Here is a 19,516-nt window from a genome sequence, read left to right on the forward strand (position 1 = left end):
ACAGCTATCATAAAAAGTCTACAAATAACAAATGTTGGTGAGGACATAGAGAGATGGGAACCCTTGTACAATGTTGGTGAGAATGTAAATTGGTGCAGCTGCTGTGGAAAACAGTATGGAGGTTCCTCAAAAAACTAAAATAGAACTACCATATTAGCAATTCCACTCCTGGCAATATATCAAAAAAAAAAAAAAGAAAACACTAATTTGAAAAGTGCATGCACCCCAATGTTCATAGCAGCACCATTTACAATAACCAAAATATGGAAGCAACCCAAGTGTCCATTAACAGAAGAATGAATAAAGAGGATATGGTATGTATATATATATGCACGCACACATGTGCACACACAATGGAATATTATTCTGCCATAAAAAAGAATGAAGTTCTGCCATTTGCAACAATGTGGATGGACCTAGACAGTAGAATGTTTAGTGAAATAAGTCAGACAGATATTTTATGTTATTACTTACATGAGGAATCTAAAAAATAAAAACAAATGTATATAGCACAACAGAGATAGATTCACAGAAAGAACAAACCAGTGGATACTAATGGGAAGAGGGCAAGATATGGGTAGTGAATTAAGAGATACAAACTACTATGTATAAAATAGATATGCAACAAGGATATATTGTGCAGCACAGGGAACTACAGCCTCCATTTTGCAATTACTTTAAATGGAGTATAATCTATAAAACTACTGAATCATTATGCTGTACACCTGAAACTAACATACTATAATAAATCAACTATACTTCAATTAAAAAAATAAAAAGAATCAGGGGAGTACATGTTACTAAGAGGCCATGGGCCATGTGGGTTCATAAACCTGCCAAAGAGTAGGAAAGCACTGATACCAATAATCCCATTTAACATGCTTTCTAGACAATCCTGAAAGGTAGGCATTTATGGGCTCTATTCTTTCTTAACAGCTGAGGAAACTGAGCCTCCAGAATCGGTCATTCATCCAGGTCAGACAGACAGTATGTTGCTCTAGCAGAATTAGAATTCAAATCTTCTGCGTTCTCTAGTTTCTACAGAGATGTAGCTTACTGACATGAAACTAGCATGCGTCTTTAATAATCATGTGCCTTAATCATGCTCCCTTGTATATATCAGTTCTCTCCAACAAAGACCAGACCCAACATTGTCTCATCTGTTAGCATGATCATACTGTTTATCATCTGTTTGGGACCTTCTGCAGTGTTTTTACAAGCCATTTTTACTATTACTACACTAATAAATTATTTATGGTGAGAAAACTGAATCGGAAAACTGAATCAGAAAACTGGCTACTTGAAAACAGACTTTATTAAAAACATCTCCTTCCCCCTCCAACATGTATCCTCTCAAGGCACACACAATTTCTTTGTCTACTCTGAGCCTTCAACATTGCACTGAATCGGTGGACCAACATTGATGGCTGCAGAGGAAGGAGTATGGAAGAATCAAGTTAGAAGCTGATTCCTAAACATGGAGATTATACCCTGCTGTGACCCATTGCTCGCCAAAGGGATCAGACTGTAAAGCATTATAATTATAAGTCAGAAAGAGCAAGAAGATACCCTGATGCCAGCAGTCTCCCCCATGCATTCACCTACTCATACGGACAAATCGTTACTGAAGGCCACCTCTGGGCCTGGCAAGCTGCTGGAGCTGGGATGCCACTGAAAAAGACAGTCAGGTTCCCCGTGGAGTTTTACATTCTGCAGAGAGAGGTAGATTGTTACCAAAAAGCAAACAGGGTATTTTCAGATTGTGCTGTGGGTTGTGAAGAAATCAGCCTTGTGATCCTGGGTAAGTCCCTGGCTCAGCCCTTCTCAGGGGTCCTCAGTACCCTCATCTGGAAAACCGGACAGCTGCCACACTGGTTCCCTGCTCGTGGATAAGAGGATTCGAGGATTCGGTCAATAAACTAAGGTCTGTGAAGGCTTGGCTCCTGGGGCATCGTATCCACACTGGGTACTTTTACTGAACTTTCTTTAGTCCCGGTCAGTCGAACAGAGGGGCATTCTGGGCCCCTCTCCCTTAATGCTCACTAAAATGAAAACAAAACTCTTGACTGATATTTCCCGAGGACTCAATAGCTCAGAGGATGCCAAACTGCGCGGGAAGTGGAAAAGGGTACAGAGGTTCTTGTAACAAAAGCCCAGCACCCAGCGCCCTAGAGCGAGGTTCCGGCCGTGAAGGGTGAGGCCACCCCTAACCTGATCCCTTGCTAGCTATGCCCGGCCAGGCGCCGCGGACGCCCGCGCTGCCGGCTCAGCGTGCCCAGAGTCGGGTAGGGGATTGTCTCTGCTCTCCACCCGCCGCGCGGGGACCACATGCCGCCCGACCTCCTCCTCCTCCTCCTCTTTCTTTTGCCACCCGCAGGGCAGGCTTGACAGCAGACTCATTAACAGTTCCGGGGCAGGGTGGAGTGGGGGTCTGTCCCTCATCCCCACCCCTGCCTCCCGGTGGGTTCCCTCCTTCGCCCAAGATCGGAGTCTAAGTAGTGAGAGAAGCCAGGAGTCTGCGCCCCCCAACCAGGGTCCGGGCCGCGCCATGCCGGTCCCCAGCTCCCGCAGGGCTCCACTGGACTGCGGAGCTCGGTTGTGACAGCTCTGGGTTGGGATGGGGGCTGTTCCTTTCTCCCACCCACGCCTCGCAGAGATCCAGACGCTGCTCGGGCCTCTTCCTCCTAGCACCAGCCCAGGCAAGAGCCACAGGAGGACGGGCGCTCGGGAAACCGAGCGCCCGGCCTCGCTCCCCGGGCCGCGGCAGCTGCGCCCTGGGGGCAGGGAGGGAGCGCAGAGAGGCCAGGGCCAGAGGGGCAGTGGGAGCCCCGGCCTCGCTGCAAGGCTTCAAGTTTCGAGCGGCGAGCGGTTGTGCAACAGCCAGAGGAGCAGGAGCCCCGGTTGCCTCGGAAAACAAGCTGAGCCCATAAACAAAGCCACGTGGCCTCCGGGTTTGGGGGGCTGGGCTAAAAGCAGGAGGCTCTTCCGGCAACAAAGAGCCGCGGCCAGCGGCCCGAGATAAATACGGCGTCTGGGACAGCAGCGCAGCACTCCAGCGAGTCCTGCGCTCCCTGCGATCCTCCCCAGCGCCCTCCGCGAGCCCAGGACCCCACTCCGCACCCCCGACCCCGCAGCCCTCCACGCCGGGTCTCTGCAGCCGGGCCCTAGCCGGCCCCAGCACCCCGAGCACCCGCCCAGGGCGGCGCGTCCCAGAGGCTGCTGGGCCGGTCCCGTCCATCAGTCCGTCGCATCCATCGGTTTGCGGTGCCATGCCATTCCTCGGGCAGGATTGGCGGTCCCCCGGGCAGAGCTGGGTGAAGACAGCCGACGGCTGGAAGCGCTTCCTGGATGAGAAGAGCGGCAGCTTCGTGAGCGATCTCAGCAGGTGAGGGGATCGCCACGAACTTCAGCTGCGCAAAACAGACCTGGGCTGGTCTTCGGGAGTGGAGCGGGGGAATGGGACGCAGGCAGGGCCGCAGGAGGGTGAGGAGGGAGCCCCTGACCAGAGGGATGGAAGTGAATTGCGCAGGTTTCTGCAGAGGTCGCCAGAGCACGGGTTTCAGGGTATTTCTCTTATCGTTCAAGGTCAGCGTCTCCAGCGTCACGACTCCTTACAGAACCCTGGGGACAAACGCGGTCTTGTCCGCAAAGGCTCAAACTTACACAATTTCAGGGGTCCCCTGCCTTAACGACACCGGAGTCGCGCTGTTTGCCGGGGGGGGGGGGGGGCAGGCGAGTGGGCTGCGCGCCTTTTACTGCAGGGGTGGCGGGGCTCTGAGCACAAGTCGGGAGACAGGATTGGACACGGGTCCCGCCCGGAGCACCTCAAGGCTCTTCCCACGCACAGGCGACCACAGAGTGGGCAGGGAGTATGAGTAACCAGGAAGGGGCGGCCAGATGGTCCCTGAGCAACCAGCGCTTGCGGGCGGACTTGCGGAGCGATGGTAAAGACTCGAGACTGCGGAGGAGGGAAGGGAGGCGGGGATGAAACCCACAAGCCTTCTGCTTCTGGGAGGACCGAGTTTTTGCACCTGTTTCCCCGGTGGCCCTTCCAGTCAGTGTTCTTTGTATAGTGAATGCAGCCCATTTCAAGTGATGCCTGTCACCTGCATAAAGCCAGCCTGGCTTGGGTGAGCCTCTGGACTCAAGTCCCACCTTAGCCCCGTCAGTCTGGTGGAAAATCCGAGGTCCGCCCAGCCTGATGCTCCGCTTCCTTGATAACACAGAAGTGCCGATTAACCAGTTAGATGGTCTGGAATCTGTCAGTCCCAGATCTCCACTGTTGGCTTCCAGACGGCTGCGGTTTTGGCCCATTGAGGAGAGCACTGGAAGTGGGTTCAGAGGAGATCCGTGCAGCCTGGTCACCCTTGGGTGCCTTTACCTGTGGCCTTTGGTTTAAACCACTGCCCTTCATCCCCAGCCCTTAAATTGACTTCAATAGAGAGCTCTGTAACTGGGCCATCTTCCCTCTCACTGAGATTTACCAGTGGTTATTTGGCTGAGCCCTGGGTACTCAATTTTAGGAAAACTATCAAGAAAATATAGTTATTTTGACGTCCTGACCTCCAGAGCCCCCCATCTGCTTGTGATTTGTAAAGCATCACCTTTTGTCTTCCAATGAAAATTTTTAAAGCATTTAATCTCTGGCGTCTGTCAGGAGAGACAAGAGCACATTGATCTTTATGTTAAAGACACTTTGAGGAAGTCCCTGGGGAGTTTGGGGAGCACTATAAGGAAATCTTATTTATGGAAAATCAGATAATTTACATAAAAATGAAAAGACCAACTGCTGTCACTAGCCTTTTTTAGGAACTCTAGTTACCAATTATGCCTAAGTTTTTCTCCTTGGACTAAAAGCTTTTATTTTAGTAGAGTAGACGCTTCCTTCCTTCCTCCTCATTCCTAAGAAATGAGGGTCTAATATTTTGGTGCTTTATTTTTGTGTAACAGTTTGGACTTCTAAGGAGGTGCAGCCACGATACGCTGTGTGGCAGTGGCTCACCCAGATGTAACTGTAGGGTACGCCTCAGTGGGAAGCAGATCATGGGGTTCAGCAGGAGAGGTTCAGAAGGCAGAGCGTCTGGTTCATATAAACACTCATACTGTGTCTGCTCCAGGAGATAAGCTGGTGTGACTCCTATTTAGAAGAAAATAGTGGTGCCTCTCTCTCCACAGTAGGGAAGACCTGAAGGTGGTTTTACTTTACCACAAAAGTTTAACCTAGGCTGGGATCGGGTAGCTTCCCACCCCTCTCTCCCCTTCTTGAACCTCCTTTCTTTCCTCCCCTTTCATGCCTTCAGAGCTAGAGCTGTCGCACCACCATCATTGTCACAAATGGTGATCGAGATAGTGACCACCTGTGAGTCTTTGATGAGTCATTTGAGGAATCTTTTGGTAGCTCCTAGCAAAGCAGCTGGCTGTTTGTTTGCAGAGTATTTTTTCCCCCGCAATTGTAAACAATCCCTCCCTTACTTAGCATGAGAAGTCTGCCAACTTCTTAAAAGCATTGGCCTTCTGAGACCTGGGTTTGTCATCTCAAATATCCCTACTGTTTTCAGCCTGGGTGATGTTTCTCTGTGATGTCAGGTTTGGGCTGAGTGCCGGCCTACACAGGTGAAGCTGAATGCCTCTCCTGTTAGGAGAAAACAAAAGGCAGGCCCTTGGAGAGGGAGAGAGGGGGAGGATGTAAAGCAGAGGCCTGCAGAGGCCTAGTGCACTCTAACTGTACCTGCCTTTCTGTGAGGGGCCTCAACAAGAGTGGGGGGTGAGGGTGCATTTGGTGTGTTCCAGCCTGGGGACACTGTTTCGGGTTTTCTGTAGCTTGTCTGCCCAGAACACCCTCTCTGGACTCTGCTGGCCATTCCCTCTGTGGTCCGGGGCCCTGACTTCCTCCAGCAGCACAATGTTAACCAACCCCATCCCAGCTAAGTGCCCTGAACTGAGATCATTAGAGGATTTCCAATAAGCTTAAAGCAGGACCCCTGGTTAAAAAGTTGAAACTACATCAGACAGAGGAGAAATGGCAAGTGTGAAATTTGGGCAGATGAAAAATTCAAAGAAAGAGTTTGGCATGAATTCGGTGATCCAAGAATGCTTCAAGGAAGTGGTGGCTGAGCCACCTCGCACACAGCCCTCCTCACACCCCACCCCGGGGATGAGTAATCCTAGCTACCTGAGCCTGGGCCACTTTGCTGCAAGCCTGCAGTCCTGCAGTTGAAAACTCCAACATTGCTTTCCAGTACTGCTAAGGCTGAACCAGGAAGCAGGAAGTTTGCCTCGGTGCCCTGGATGAGTTAGTGCATAGGCAAATAAAAATAATAGTTACGATTTTTATGAGTGCTTACTCTGTGCACTGCACTGTTCTCAGAGCTTCATACACTAGGCTGTTTGTTTCACCAGAACAATCCGGGTACTAGCCATGTGCGTCTGACAATTTAGGTTTGTATTGGAGCAAATTAGCATAGAAACCTCATTGGCCTTAATCTATAACTAAGCCCTTTGGGGCAGGCCACAGCTTTCTTAAACGGTCTGTTACTGCAAATGAAATGAGAAATAGAGCTTTTTTTTTTCCCCCTTCCCTCCCTTTATCTCTGCTGCCAAATGCGCTTATTTTGAAATCTTTCCACTTTTTCTAAAGTTGTCTTTAAGTATTGTGGTATGTGTGTGATGACAGTATAGGGCTGGAAGAGGTCTTTTTTTCTTATTCAAGGCCTGTGCCTATAAAAATCAAGATTAGTGAGAACTGACCATAAAATAGCAACTTACTGGTTATTATTGAATTTAATGAAAAAAGCAGCCTCTTTAAATGGTTTTGCTTATTTAAAAAAAAAATTAAATGTTGTGGTTCCTAAATGGTGGTGGCTTTTCTCGTTAAAAATTTAAGTTGTAATTTTCCATTGGTTTTGCATTTCCTTGAAATGGACATAATTGAACTCTCAAAATAGCCTCTAACTGAATATATTACTGCTTAAAAGAAAACATATAAGCAGGCAACACAAATAAACCCCACGGCCCTTCCTTCCAGGCCCTACCTCTAAAGTCCAAAACCTAATAACTAAGCAAAAAGGGCCAGGTTTCTCTTTGGTTAAAGCTTTTCTACATTATAAGTGGGAGAGCATCAATTATGTCCAATTCTTCTTAAACTAGCTTTGGGAATGAGTCACTTGGGCTTAAAGCAGGTTATTGTTGTTTCTGTGAGGAAAGCGAGTGCTCCAATTCCTTTGAGGAGTGTTTTCAATTAGAAAAGAATAAGATGAAATATAAATAACATTTCTAAGGAATGGTCACCATCTATGGCCCAGACTCTGAAAATGTTCTACTAACCCTTAAATGTGTGACTGAGAATCAGCTGCATTTTCAGGTTCTCTATAGGTGGAATGCAGGCTGTAGGTTTTTGTTCATAGTGCGTGCGTGTGTTTTCTTTAAAAATAAGCCTTCGTGTGGTATTTTTACACAAAATGGCCTCACTTTGCTTTCTAAAGCTGTTCTCAGCTTTGGTACATCATGGACCAGTCAAGTGACTTTCCATCTTTCTCTCTTCTCCTCAGCTTTGACTGAACTTTCTTAAATTAGCTCTAAGGACTGGGAGTTCTGCTCTCCCTTTGTTCTGTCCCTTCTTTCCAGCTGACCTTGCAGCAGGTCAACCGGCTGTTTGGTGGTTTTGTGCCCCTATAGTTATGCAAGTAGACAAACACACACTCATCTGCAACAGAAAGCCGGGCCCGCAACATACAGCCTTAGCTCCCTCCAGAAAGTGCCTCTAGGAGTGGGCATTTCTGCAGTGATATCTCTGAAACCTAAAAATATCCTGTTCCCCTGCATGAACAGCAGAAGGCTAATGATATTAGGAAACTCAATAAATGGTATGAAGCCTGGCCTTCTGAGGGAAGATTAACAAATGACTGATGATCCATCAAGCCTATCCCTACGGGTCCAGAAACACTGGGTGTATTATTGATGTCACGTGGAAGCAAGTTAGCAAGATACTATTGTACTTATTGGAGTGCTCCTGGAGAGACCACTGTAGCAACAGGATACTGGCAACTGTTCCAACCCCTCTTTTCTCTTGTACCGTTTACATAATATCCATGTGATGGAGAAATGCAGGTGTACCTCCTCTTATCCAACAGATGTTATGTCCAAAAAAGAAATCAAATCACATTTTAAATTCAGCCAAGGAACCCAGAAGATGAAAGGACTCTGGTAATATGGGTGATGTAAGAAAAAAACCCAAATTTATGTTTCAGCGGTTGGCATTATAAATCCTGCCTTGCGCATGCCCACCGCATGGGAGTTGGGGAGATCAGGGAACCTATCTTCCATTATACCTCAATATTTCTCCTGCATCCCTTCTGTGGAAACTCTTCAGAGACGTACTCTGAAGTTGCGTGACATAACAAAAGAACTCAGTCAGTCCCCCAAACGACAGCTCAGCCTACTGAAAGAAATATGCCCCTGACCCAAGTTGAACCCGCATATCCTTCAGTGACCTATGAATGTGGCCATCTGTGTTTCCAGCCCTTAGAAATGTATGAGTTGTACATTCAGCTAGATTCATTTAGGACCCGAGGTCTTCACCTCACTGCATGATGCCTGGTGTTAGTCAAGAAATTATATGAAACCCAAACAACTACTACTATAACAGTAAACATCTAGAAATGCAGGCTGTAAGTCACACTTCTGTAAATGTTTTAAACACGTAAAGGGAGCATGCTAGTTAAAAGCAGCTTAGGTACACTTTAAATAGGTGGATTGTACGATATGTGAATTATATCTCCACAAAGTTGTTTTTTAAAAAGCAGTTTGGGGTGGATGCTTTTGCAAAATGAAGGCACTGTGTATTACAGTGATACCAGTATCATTCCTCGCCCTCTCTCCTCCCCCTCCATTCATCATTTTTGCTTAAAATAATGTTGGAGTCCTCTGCATGGCTGCGTGTCAAATACAATGGCAAACACTTAGGAATTCAAAAGCAGCAGAAGCCCCCATCCCTGCCTTTTCCAGAGAAGTGACAGTATTTCCTCCCAAGAGGAACTCTGTGCCAGTAGAGGCTTCTTCTGAGTGGTTATTTTATTATTTTGTTTGAAGAGCACGTATGTTTGTGTTTTATAACTCAGTAAGCTATTTATAGAAACAGCTCGTGTTAAAGTATAGCTGCAACAGCTCATCCCCTATTGTCTGGTTATTCCTAGTTACTGCAACAAGGAAGTATACAATAAGGAGAATCTTTTCAACAGCCTGAACTATGATGTTGCAGCCAAGAAGAGAAAGAAGGACATGCTGAATAGCAAAACCAAAACTCAGTGTAAGCCATTTGTTTTGCACTTAAGAGGAAAGCTGTTTGAAGAGCATGACGATTGGTTTTTTGATGGGGGGAAGAGGGGGGATCACACCTCACGTGTTCAGCTTCTGCTTTGATGTTGACTGTGTCATTGACAGAGGTTACTGGGAACTTTGCACTCAGAAACCTGGCTGTGCATTTTATGGGTGAGATTAATGTGTTCTTTATAGTCTTGTTTATAAGTCAGTTGCAAGTTGAGGTGTTTTTTCCCTGCTTGTCACTTCTCTTTGACGTAGTTAATTTAGTTATTATACAGGCATACGGTTGGCTGAACCAGTTCCAGCAAGTGCTTTTATCTGGAACTGTGTTTTGAGGCTTTGAAAGTCATTTGTTTCTCCTTCCTTCCTTGTGTAAATACTAGTAACATTTCTAAATGCTATATGTAAATACGAACAGAGTATAAAGTTCCAATAATAAACAGGAATTACAGATCTTTAGTTTATTCCAGCTGTACTGCATGGTTTCTTCATGTTATCTGTTTTATTTTTACTTTTTATGGCCTTGTGTAAGTTGTAGGCTTGGCATTAAAAACAAATTCATACTTGGGTGTTAGATTTTTTTTTTTTAATTTGGAGCTTTGGTGTACTAAATCCGGGTATTAAAGACTTGAAGAGCTTCTAACAAAGTAAATTATAACTCCGGTATTTATATATTGCTAAAATTAGGCATTTGCATCCCCTTAAATTGTCAGTAGAGTCTTTGTATTTTGGTTCAAAACTTTTTATACTTTGGACTAAATGAAAAAGAAACAAGTTTAAAAAATCGTGGACATGTTATAAATTTTAAAGCTGTGGGGGTTTTGGGGTTTTTTTTTCTGTCTTTGTAGATTTCCACCAAGAAAAATGGATCTATGTTCACAAAGGAAGTACTAAAGAGGTGAGCACCCCTCTATTTATTAAGGAGTATGTGTAGCTTTATGCCTCCCCTGACAGGGTAGGGGTGAGACTGGGAAACATTACCTTAAATCATGCCTGTCTTCTTGGGGTGTGGGTGGTGGCAGTGAGCAGCTGACTACCTAGCCAACCATCAGAGTCTGGGGCTACAGAGAGAGACGCCACAGTCGTCGGGTGGACTCCCCAGTGACTGAGCGAGATAATCCATGTAGAAGTCTGCTAGAAAGACTAATACACCCATCCCAGATGTACGATGATAAAGCTCTAGCCTTTCCCTGGGGACAGAGCCTCCCTTCTGTTCTAAGATCTCTTTTAGACTTCAACTCAGTTCAGTTTTAGCCCCGGAAGGGTTAATCGCGAAGCAGAGCATTAGTTTTAGTGCCTGCCCAGTGGAGGCAGCACACAGCTAGATGCAGAAGGGAACAAGATGCTGTAATGACTACATTTGCTCAGATAACAAGGATACAGGCAGGATGATAGAATTTCTATTGCTATCAGACACCTTGGAAAACATTTAGTTCCCTCTGTGATCGGAGGCCCCAAGAGGGTCAGTGACATACGCGAGACCACCTGGGTACTGGGAGCAGAGCTGCGGCTGTGAGTCAGGGCTCTCTATGCCCAGTGCCTTGTGAATTCATAGAGAAAAGCCTGAAACGTCTTTGGCTTCTTCATGAAGCCTTAAAAACACTTGTGATGATCACGATGAGAAAAGCACTCGAGATGTGAGGCAAGGGGCAGACAGAGTTGACATAAGTGGGGCTAGTTCTCCTCCCAGGAGTATGTGACTGTGACCAGCCATCAGCATCTCACACATCATACATCCAGCTCCCAACCTCTCCTTGATAAGCAAGTACAAGTGCGTGCAGGGTACAAGTCATGACTTTAGTCACTGATGAAAGCAGCTGCTGGCTGCAGGGCCCATCTCTGTGATCATAGGGGGTGGGGGTGGTCCCAGAAAGAGCTGATCATGGCACAGGAAAGGAGCAGATGGCCACAGGTTACCTAAGACGGGCCCCAAGCCTGTCAACAGAGTCCGGGCAGATGGCTCTGGAGAATGACCCTTGCACCCCTGTCTTCACATTCAGCGCCATGGATACTGCACTCTGGGGGAAGCTTTCAACAGGCTCGACTTCTCAACTGCCATTCTGGATTCCAGAAGATTTAACTATGTCGTACGGGTAAGTCTCTGTCAATTACCCAGCCTCTCAAAGTGAACTGTCCTTTCTGGTTGTCCTGAAGTAGTTTCCCCACGTAAAAAACTTTTTAGGGCGCTGGGGATTTTGAGAAAAGCAGAAAGTGGACTCTTCATCTCCCTCCCTTCCCCAACGCCCTTAAGGTTCTTCTGTGGACCCTGCTAGGATGTCCCTGAGATCGGCCCCGACACACAGGGACTGGCCACGACACCTCACGTGAGCCACGGTGCAGGCAGCATTAGCAAGAGGGAATTCAGCAGTAAGCCAGCTTTAAAGCACCTTGGCTTGTTTTAAAAACTCTGCGCACCTCTGATTGTCCTCACTCTCCTCCGTCTTGTCCTGCTTTAGCTCTAGGTGACCCCAAGGCATTCTTGGATTAAGCCTCAAAACTGGATGAGTTCAAAGCACACCCAGTGACTTTCCCCCGACTCCCTTTCCCCACCACATGTGATAACAATATTCAGTCCCAGGTTCACTTCAAGCTTGAAACTACCTGTTTGGATCAGCTGCTTCCTGTCTGAAACCCAATGTTGGAAAAGATAATAATTTTTAATGAGCTTTAGCCAAATATTAATGATGAAGAAAGTAAGTCTAACCACGACCTTCAAGCCACTGATTCTTTTTAATTGGTTGATTGTTGATTTCCCTCCTTGGCTCCCTTGAGTGTATTTTGTCAGTGGTTCAACCAAGGAGGTAGCAGCTGTTTGGGTTTTAGGATCAGATGTAGGAGGGAACTTACCCCCTGTGGGTGTTAGTTGGTTGGGTTTTTATTTCTTTTTCCTGCGTTTTGTTTCTCAGTGCCGGGTCATTGAGTCAGATGATTGCAAAAGCTCAGCCAGAGCGATGACATTCAAGCCCCCTTGAGGCCTGGATGGTTCACCTGTCATCTGCGCAGATGCAGGCCGGGCAGTCCCAACTGACCCGATTAAAAAAACCCAGGCGGCTTGTAGGTTAGAAGCTCTGAGCTGAGCCCGGGGCCACATGGAGCAGATCTGTCCACTCTTCAGCTGAGCCCTTATCCCAACCCAAAAGGGATGAAAATCAAAGACCTCCCTGACGAAATGTTCGTGTCATTCAGTGTGACTCTGCTGCTTCAGGGAGGTCACTGAGGCCTGCAACCCAGTCCAGGCGGCTTGGAGGCAGGCCCAGGAAGATCTGGAAACTTGTTGCTAAGACTATGAATAGTTTCCATCCTAGGTGTTAGAGGAAGACGCCCAGATCTAATGTCCTGATTCTGAACTGATCAGCATGGGGTCAGTTTTTAGATGGTTCTCCTTCCTACCTGCTTTTCCTTTCATGAGAAATGAAATAAAGCAAGGAGACAAGGATCCTAATGGTAAAGATCTATGTCCCGCAGTTATCAGCACTATCACTTTTTATCCTTTCTTCAACTCTGTAAAGAGTAGGTATTTTTATTATCTGTTTATACAAAGAGAGGTACAGCAAGAGAAAATGACTTGTCCAACATCACAAAATGAAGAAATCCAAAACTGAAACCTGGGCAGCCTCAAGTTTACACCCTTTAGCTGCTAAAATAAGTTCTATGTAAGCAGAGGATCAAAAGTAAAACCTCATGAGAGCAGATCCCAGGTCCACTGCTTTCAGGCTGTTTCAGCCTCTCCAACACTCAGTTTCCCCCAGTGTAAGAAGGGCTTAGGGTAACCTTACCTCACCTTCTCTGTGAAACTCAGCAACATACATGAAAATACCCTGCAGACCAGAATCTCTTATTCACAGTCAGCTACTAATATTTATTATTACCCACTTACCCAAATTACTATTTATTCTCCCTGAAATGCCCTCTCAGTTTAGTTGACAAAGTGTTTTTCTACTTAAAAAAAAAAGTACCTGAGGAATCATGCCCTTAATTAAGACTCAGCACAGAGACCTTGTGCTGATAGTATCTAATTATAAAGAATGAGCATGTTCTCTTAATCTTTGAAGAAACTACTGAATGCTTTCAGTTATTAGGCTCAGAAGTAGAGAAAAAAATATTTCTATTTTGGAAAGAATCTTTTTTTTCCCCTTCAGTGTTGAGAGTCCTCTGTAATTTGAGAAACGTTATTTTTATAAAGAGCTTAAAACAGTTTAATGATAGGCACCGTGTTTTGAGGGTTTTCTTCTAAGGAACTCAGGACACTTCTCATATTTTCTTATCCTTAAACCAACTTTGTGGCCTAATGGTTTCTTAATACTACAGTTCCTCAGTTCCAGTAAGAAACTGAATTAACTTTGAATCCATAAAATTTGTTTAATCTCTTTAAAGACAAAGTACATTTTTCAAAAATGCGTCATGTTCCTGCTGATTGTCAGTTTCAATAAGAGAGATGTGTAGAGGGAATTAGATGGCCAGCCCTCCTATCTCAAAATGTTAGATTTTTATCAGTTAGCACAAACATTCCGTAGAACTTTTGGAATCAAAGATTCTGAATACAAATTGGAGAGGTTCTTATACAGCATTTGTACCTTTTTTTAATTAGCTTCAGGCTACACTCATTGCCCCTACCCCCATCTCTACACCCCTCCCATGGCTTAAACACAATTTTAACTGTGGGTTTTAAAGATGATTTAAAATCTTTCAAAGCATTCAATTAAAAAAATAATCTTTCAAAGCAGCAACTTACCCACTTACGAAAGTCTATTTTTAAAAATGGGCTCATACCATGCCTCAAGACCTACACATTTTGGAAATTCCTCTGGGGAGCTGGTGAGGCTTCCAGGGGCCAGGTCAGTGGTGTAGAACTTGGTATAACCACGAGAAAGCAAGTGCTGACTAACCCAGGGCATAGTGAGGCCAGTGGAGAGAGTGGGTCTCCAGTTAACACATTAGAATCACCTGCGAAGCTTGTTCCTCTGAAGAAGCCTACCTCGAGAGCGTCCGCTTTAATTGGTTGAAGGTGGTGCCCAGGCATGGCTATTTAAATTTATCTACCAGGTGATCCCAATGGGTTCAAATTTGCAAGCCAGCTCAGAAACTACTTGGGAGCCCAAATGTTGAATTTTGCATAATGAGTTTTTAAATAAGACACGTGGAGATACAAATGCAGGAGAGAGCTTTCATGTTTTAATGCCAGAATGATCTCTGACCTGGTCCTCCAAGCTCTCTCTATGGGATGAGAATGTGGCCCAGTACATGGTAACTACAGATGCCATCTTCAGACCAGGAAGGTCCTAGAGAACCTTGAATACTGGTTTCCTGACCTGAATGAACTGATCCCTGTGTGCCATCAGATCAGGAAGGACACACAAAATAACCCCACTCTCTCTGTCCCTCTGCAGCAAAGAACATCACAACCTAAACCAATGCACATTTTAATTTTTTTCTGCATCACCACCCTAAGTCCATTTGAATGTTTCCAGCAAGTTACTGCATTCCTACCACCCCTAAAAATCTTTTCCAAAAACATGTTTTAGTTTAAGTTGACTGGTGGTTTGGCAAACAAAAGGCTGAAATATGGCACTATGACTCAAATTTAAACCCAATGCCTTAAATTAAGGGCGCACTGTTGCCAAACCCCTGGTGGGTCGTGATGTGCATGGGCAGCCCGGCCCCTTCTCCAGGTCCCTCTGCCGCAATGACCTTGGATTAATTTGCCCCACAGCCTTCCTCTGATGGAATGCGGCCCCTGCCACCAGGGTCTTAAAACTGGTGGTATCCTTTCCCATTGGGACTGAGGAGCTGGGAAGGAGGCCAGCCATCCCAATGCAACAAAATCAAAAGTACAGAGCTGTGAGCCCACTTGAAAGTGACTGGCAGAAGTGGCTGGAAATTGCAAAAATCCACTGCAGGGTATTAAGAGTGAGAGCCCAGAGCCGGTCCTAAAGTGAATGCTAATTAGGTTACTAGTGATTTTACCAAGAAATGCTGCATCTCTTGGGATTCCTTGCCTTCTCATTCATACTAAGCAGTTAAGCAAGCAGAGCCTGCAATTTCTGGGTGCCCAGGGAAGCGGGGGACACTCATAGACCTTGAGGGTATGACCACAGAATGGGGGGAGTACCTGCAGAAGTAGGGGGCTACTTGAAGAGGTGGGGGTGTCTACACAATGACAGAAGTGATGGAGGGCTTACAGAAGCTGGGAATACCCACAGAAGTGGGGGCACCCAAAGAAATGGAGGATGGCTGAGAGACCAGGATAGTGGTGTTTTTGACTGTGGACTCCTGACAGTACATAATTTAAGTATGTACTCTCAATTCACGTATATACAGAAATTCATTTGTAAATCACATACCTATAAAAGGTGCTAATAATGGTGTCTACCCCATCATGCTGCTGTAGCAGTAAACTGAATTTAAACACTTGAAGTGCTTTTGAACAGTGCCTGGTCCACAGTGAGTACTCAGTGAGCATCAGTTTTTGCTGTTACTGTTACCATCCTTAGCATCCTAATACAGGCATTAGAAAACACACGAAAATAAAAATCATAGATGAAATAAAATATAGAGATTGATTTTCTAATGATTTTGCTACCTGATTTTTTTTCCCATCCCACTTCAGAGACCATAGGCTCAAAAGTGTGTCCATTTAGTATATATGTTTTTCTTGAGGACTCAGAATCTAAACATACCCCACAACAATCCCAGAAATATATTTTATACTAAAACTCTACCTAGTTTCCAGACTAAGTCAGGTGCTCTTCATACGGGGGGATATACTAAATTGAACAGGTGAGCTGCGTTTTAAGTGCCAACTCAGCAGATTTTTCCCCATCTGAGGAAGGATGTTTCTGAGAGCATGTGACATTGCTCTAAGTTGCTCTGGTTGAGGTTTAAGTGTCCGTGAGCCTGTAGCTGAAGGCCTCTCAAGTCTACTAAAAGAGGGCTTTCCATTGGCAAGGAGTTGACAGCATCCTCTACTTGGTCCCCATACATCAATATCGCTTCAGGTGAGTGTTTTCAAATCCCTAAACAGGCATTTCTGTGTTACATCCATAGCATATACCTAGTGTTGCCATAGCCACATGAGAATCAACTAAGACCTGGCTCCTACTGGTCAGGGGCTTCTGGGCTACTTTAGTGGACAAGGTGCAAGTACTGAATTCGCAAATTGAGTTTGGTCTTATCTAGGGAAATGGAAGAAGGAGCACTGGAGACAGCTTCTTGGAAGAGGTAGATTCTCCTTCCTTGAAGGATGGCCAGGTGGAGAGGCAGGTAGAAGGCTTTGTAGGGACAAATGGCATAAGCAGAAACCTGGAGATGGGAATGAACAGAAGTGGAGGGGGGTGATGGTGGGCTAGGGGCCAAGGGCAATGTGACATCCAACCTTGGAGAATCATAGGGTGGAGGTAAGGAGGCTGCAGTAGACGGGGAGCCCAATTTAAGCAGGCTCATTGAGGCAAACAGAGCTGCTCAGATTGACGCAATTAGGGAATAGGGCATTATTCTGAGTTCAAAAATTTCTGGGGAGGATGGAAGACAGAGAGGCAAGTCCCTCTCGGTTGAGAATACAATTAATTTGTGTAAACTTGGCCCTCAGTTAGAGAGATGTTTCACTTGCAAATAATATTTACCCAGTCTTGACATGCCTGAAGATTATTAATGTAGCAGAAATGTTCCCTCTTCCAACCTGTCAGTGTTCAAGCTCAAAGTCAGGACAAAACTTTCCAGGTTTTAATCTGTGTTATCCATTGAATAAATAAGGGTCTTGGATGTATGCAGCACTCAGTGCAGACAGAGGCACTGCCTGATGTAACCAAAGGTTTATTGCAAAAGCCATAATCTTCCTATGTGCACCCACCCAGCTTGGGTACTGAGCATGTGAGAAATGGCAGGGGCTTCCTGAAGCCTCTTGAAGCTTTTTCCTCCCTTTGATAATCCTCTGGCATGCTTTCTAATCAGATGTGTACTTTCAATGGCAGGGCCCACTGTCATAGGAGATGGAGAATTTAGGGATCAACTACGTTCTTAACAATATTCTATGCAAAATAGGGTATGCTTGGGCAGCAGCTACATGGCTGCCCGTGCTATGGTTTTGTCTCAAAGTAACAGAGTAGCTGCTGCTTCTGTTGGTACTTCTGAAGGCCCAGTTGTTTACTGTCCCTTTAAATCTCAGTTGCTTGCCTTCCTGAAAAGTGTGACATGTTTGCATTATAAGTAACTTACTCCTGTCTGGGACCAGACCCCATATGAATGCCAGCCTGATAGTCCAGGCCATCTACCATTGACCTTGATCTTGTCACTTGACCATCTTGAGCCTCCTCCTCTATAGCAGGAGGGAATTTGCATAAACTCTTTCCCAGGTCTCTTGGAACTATACCATTCCTTGATTCTAAAAGACAAATGTATTTGAAAAACAAGTATTTGTTCAGTGCCTACCATGGGCCAGGTTGGGGTAGAGTGGTAAACAAAACAACCCCTTCTGCCTGGAGGTTTATATCCCCATTAGACAGTCAGCAAGCAAGGAAACATTTCAGACCTGTATACGTGAACGATGAAGAAAAGTGACACCATAGTAAGACAGAGGATGGTCCAGGAAAGGTCCCTCTGAGCTGTGAGCAGGCGACATTTGAACAGAGACCTGAAGGATGGGATGGAGCCAGCATGTGAGGACGCGGCGAGTACAAAGGCTGGGAGGTGGGCGTGAGCTGAGCCTGATCAGGGAACCAAAGGCGGGCTATGTGGCCAGAGCCCATGAGCTGGGGAAGCACTGGGCAAGATGCAGCTGGACAAGGAGCAGAGACCAGATAAGGGAAGACCCCCACCAGTCATGGTAAGGAGTTTGGATTTTTTTTACGGAAGGGCAAAGGAAAGCCGTGGGTGGGTTTCCGGCAGACAAAAGACGCGAGTTGATTGACTTTTAAAAGTACGGCATCTAAGATGAACCGAAGAGAAGAGACGAAACCCGCTTTTTCTGTGGGCAGAGTGAGATAAGAAGGCAATCTCTCCGCCCATTCATCTTACACACACCACTTCAAACTGTGGTTGATATCCGCCCCGAGATTTGCTGTGGGATATTGCTTGCAACTAGATTTTTCTTCGACCCAGTGTGCCCATGACCAGCATGAGCCAAAGCTGCAGGCAGGATGTGGTTTCAGCATGCGGTGACCACCATCCCTTCCTCCGGTAGCCCAGAACCGTTCCTGTTACTGCACAACTAGTCACTGCAGATCATGCCGGATACCCAGGCAGCCCCCCTCCCCGCGGTAATGATACCCTGGAATTCAGGAGGAGCCGAGAACCCTCTTCTTCCCTTTCTTACCTCCACCCCCAACCACCCCCTCCTTAAACACAGCCACAAATTACTGGCACCTGGGCTAAAATTTGCCCAGCGGAAAACAAACAGCAATTTTCAAGCAAGACATTTTCCTCTGCTTTTTCTCTTGTGGCTAGGGGCAGAGAATCCAACTGGCTAAGTCATCTTGGTAAATAAATTGCTAGATACAGCCCTGCTCCCCTAGGCACACAGCTCTCTTGACACAGAAATAAAATTAATAAATTCAGTCCTCTTTACCACTAGTTCCACTCAATGCTGGAGAGTTATGCTGATGTGGAAAGTAGACCTCAATGATTTACCCAAAGCAACTGCATCATCCAAAAATCCCAAGCGTGTTATTAACCCTTTCTGGGTATTATTTCTCCCTTAATATTAAAAGCCGATTACCCGGCACAGTGTAATATTGATACATTTCCAGACTCTGTTTCCTAGAACATCACAATACATGGTATTGCCGCTATTTTTAAAGTCTGGCCCTAGATGCAAATTTGATTAGCCTCAACAAACAGAAGTCCTTAAGCTATCAAAACAGATGTTCTCTGTTAGACATATCTGGGCTCAAGTCCTGGCTCCATCACTTGCTACTGCTGGTATGTCTTTAAGTGAGTTGCTTAACTTCTCTGAGCCACAGAATCCTCTTCTGTCTAATGGAGACCCCACTTCACTGGGTTGCTATTGAAGACTAAACAAGATCACACATGTAAAGTGCTCAGCACAATCACTGGCCTGTAGTAAACACCCATTATTGTAGGCAAAACAAGGCTTCATGTTAGATGCAATTATGTAAGTCATAGAACCAACATTAACTTATTAACAGATAGGGAGCTATTAAATGTATCAGAAACAATAAAAATGATAGGAGTATAACCATTTGAA

General features: G+C 45.7%; 1 protein-coding gene across 1 annotated transcript in view; it reads left to right on the forward strand.

The window, feature by feature from the left end:
- The first annotated feature begins 2,674 nt into the window (after window positions 1–2,674).
- Window positions 2,675–19,516, forward strand: part of FBXO32 (F-box protein 32) — a 33,876-nt gene continuing 17,034 nt past the window's right edge. The window contains exons 1-4 of the mRNA XM_010988764.3: window positions 2,675–3,385; window positions 9,192–9,304; window positions 10,167–10,216; window positions 11,319–11,411. Of these exons, the coding sequence (XP_010987066.2) occupies window positions 3,270–3,385; window positions 9,192–9,304; window positions 10,167–10,216; window positions 11,319–11,411 (372 nt within the window). The 5' untranslated portion in view covers window positions 2,675–3,269. The remainder of the gene's footprint in view (window positions 3,386–9,191; window positions 9,305–10,166; window positions 10,217–11,318; window positions 11,412–19,516) is intronic.

This window comes from Camelus dromedarius, chromosome 20 (assembly GCF_036321535.1).
Source record: "Camelus dromedarius isolate mCamDro1 chromosome 20, mCamDro1.pat, whole genome shotgun sequence".
Classification (NCBI taxonomy): domain Eukaryota; kingdom Metazoa; phylum Chordata; class Mammalia; order Artiodactyla; family Camelidae; genus Camelus; species Camelus dromedarius.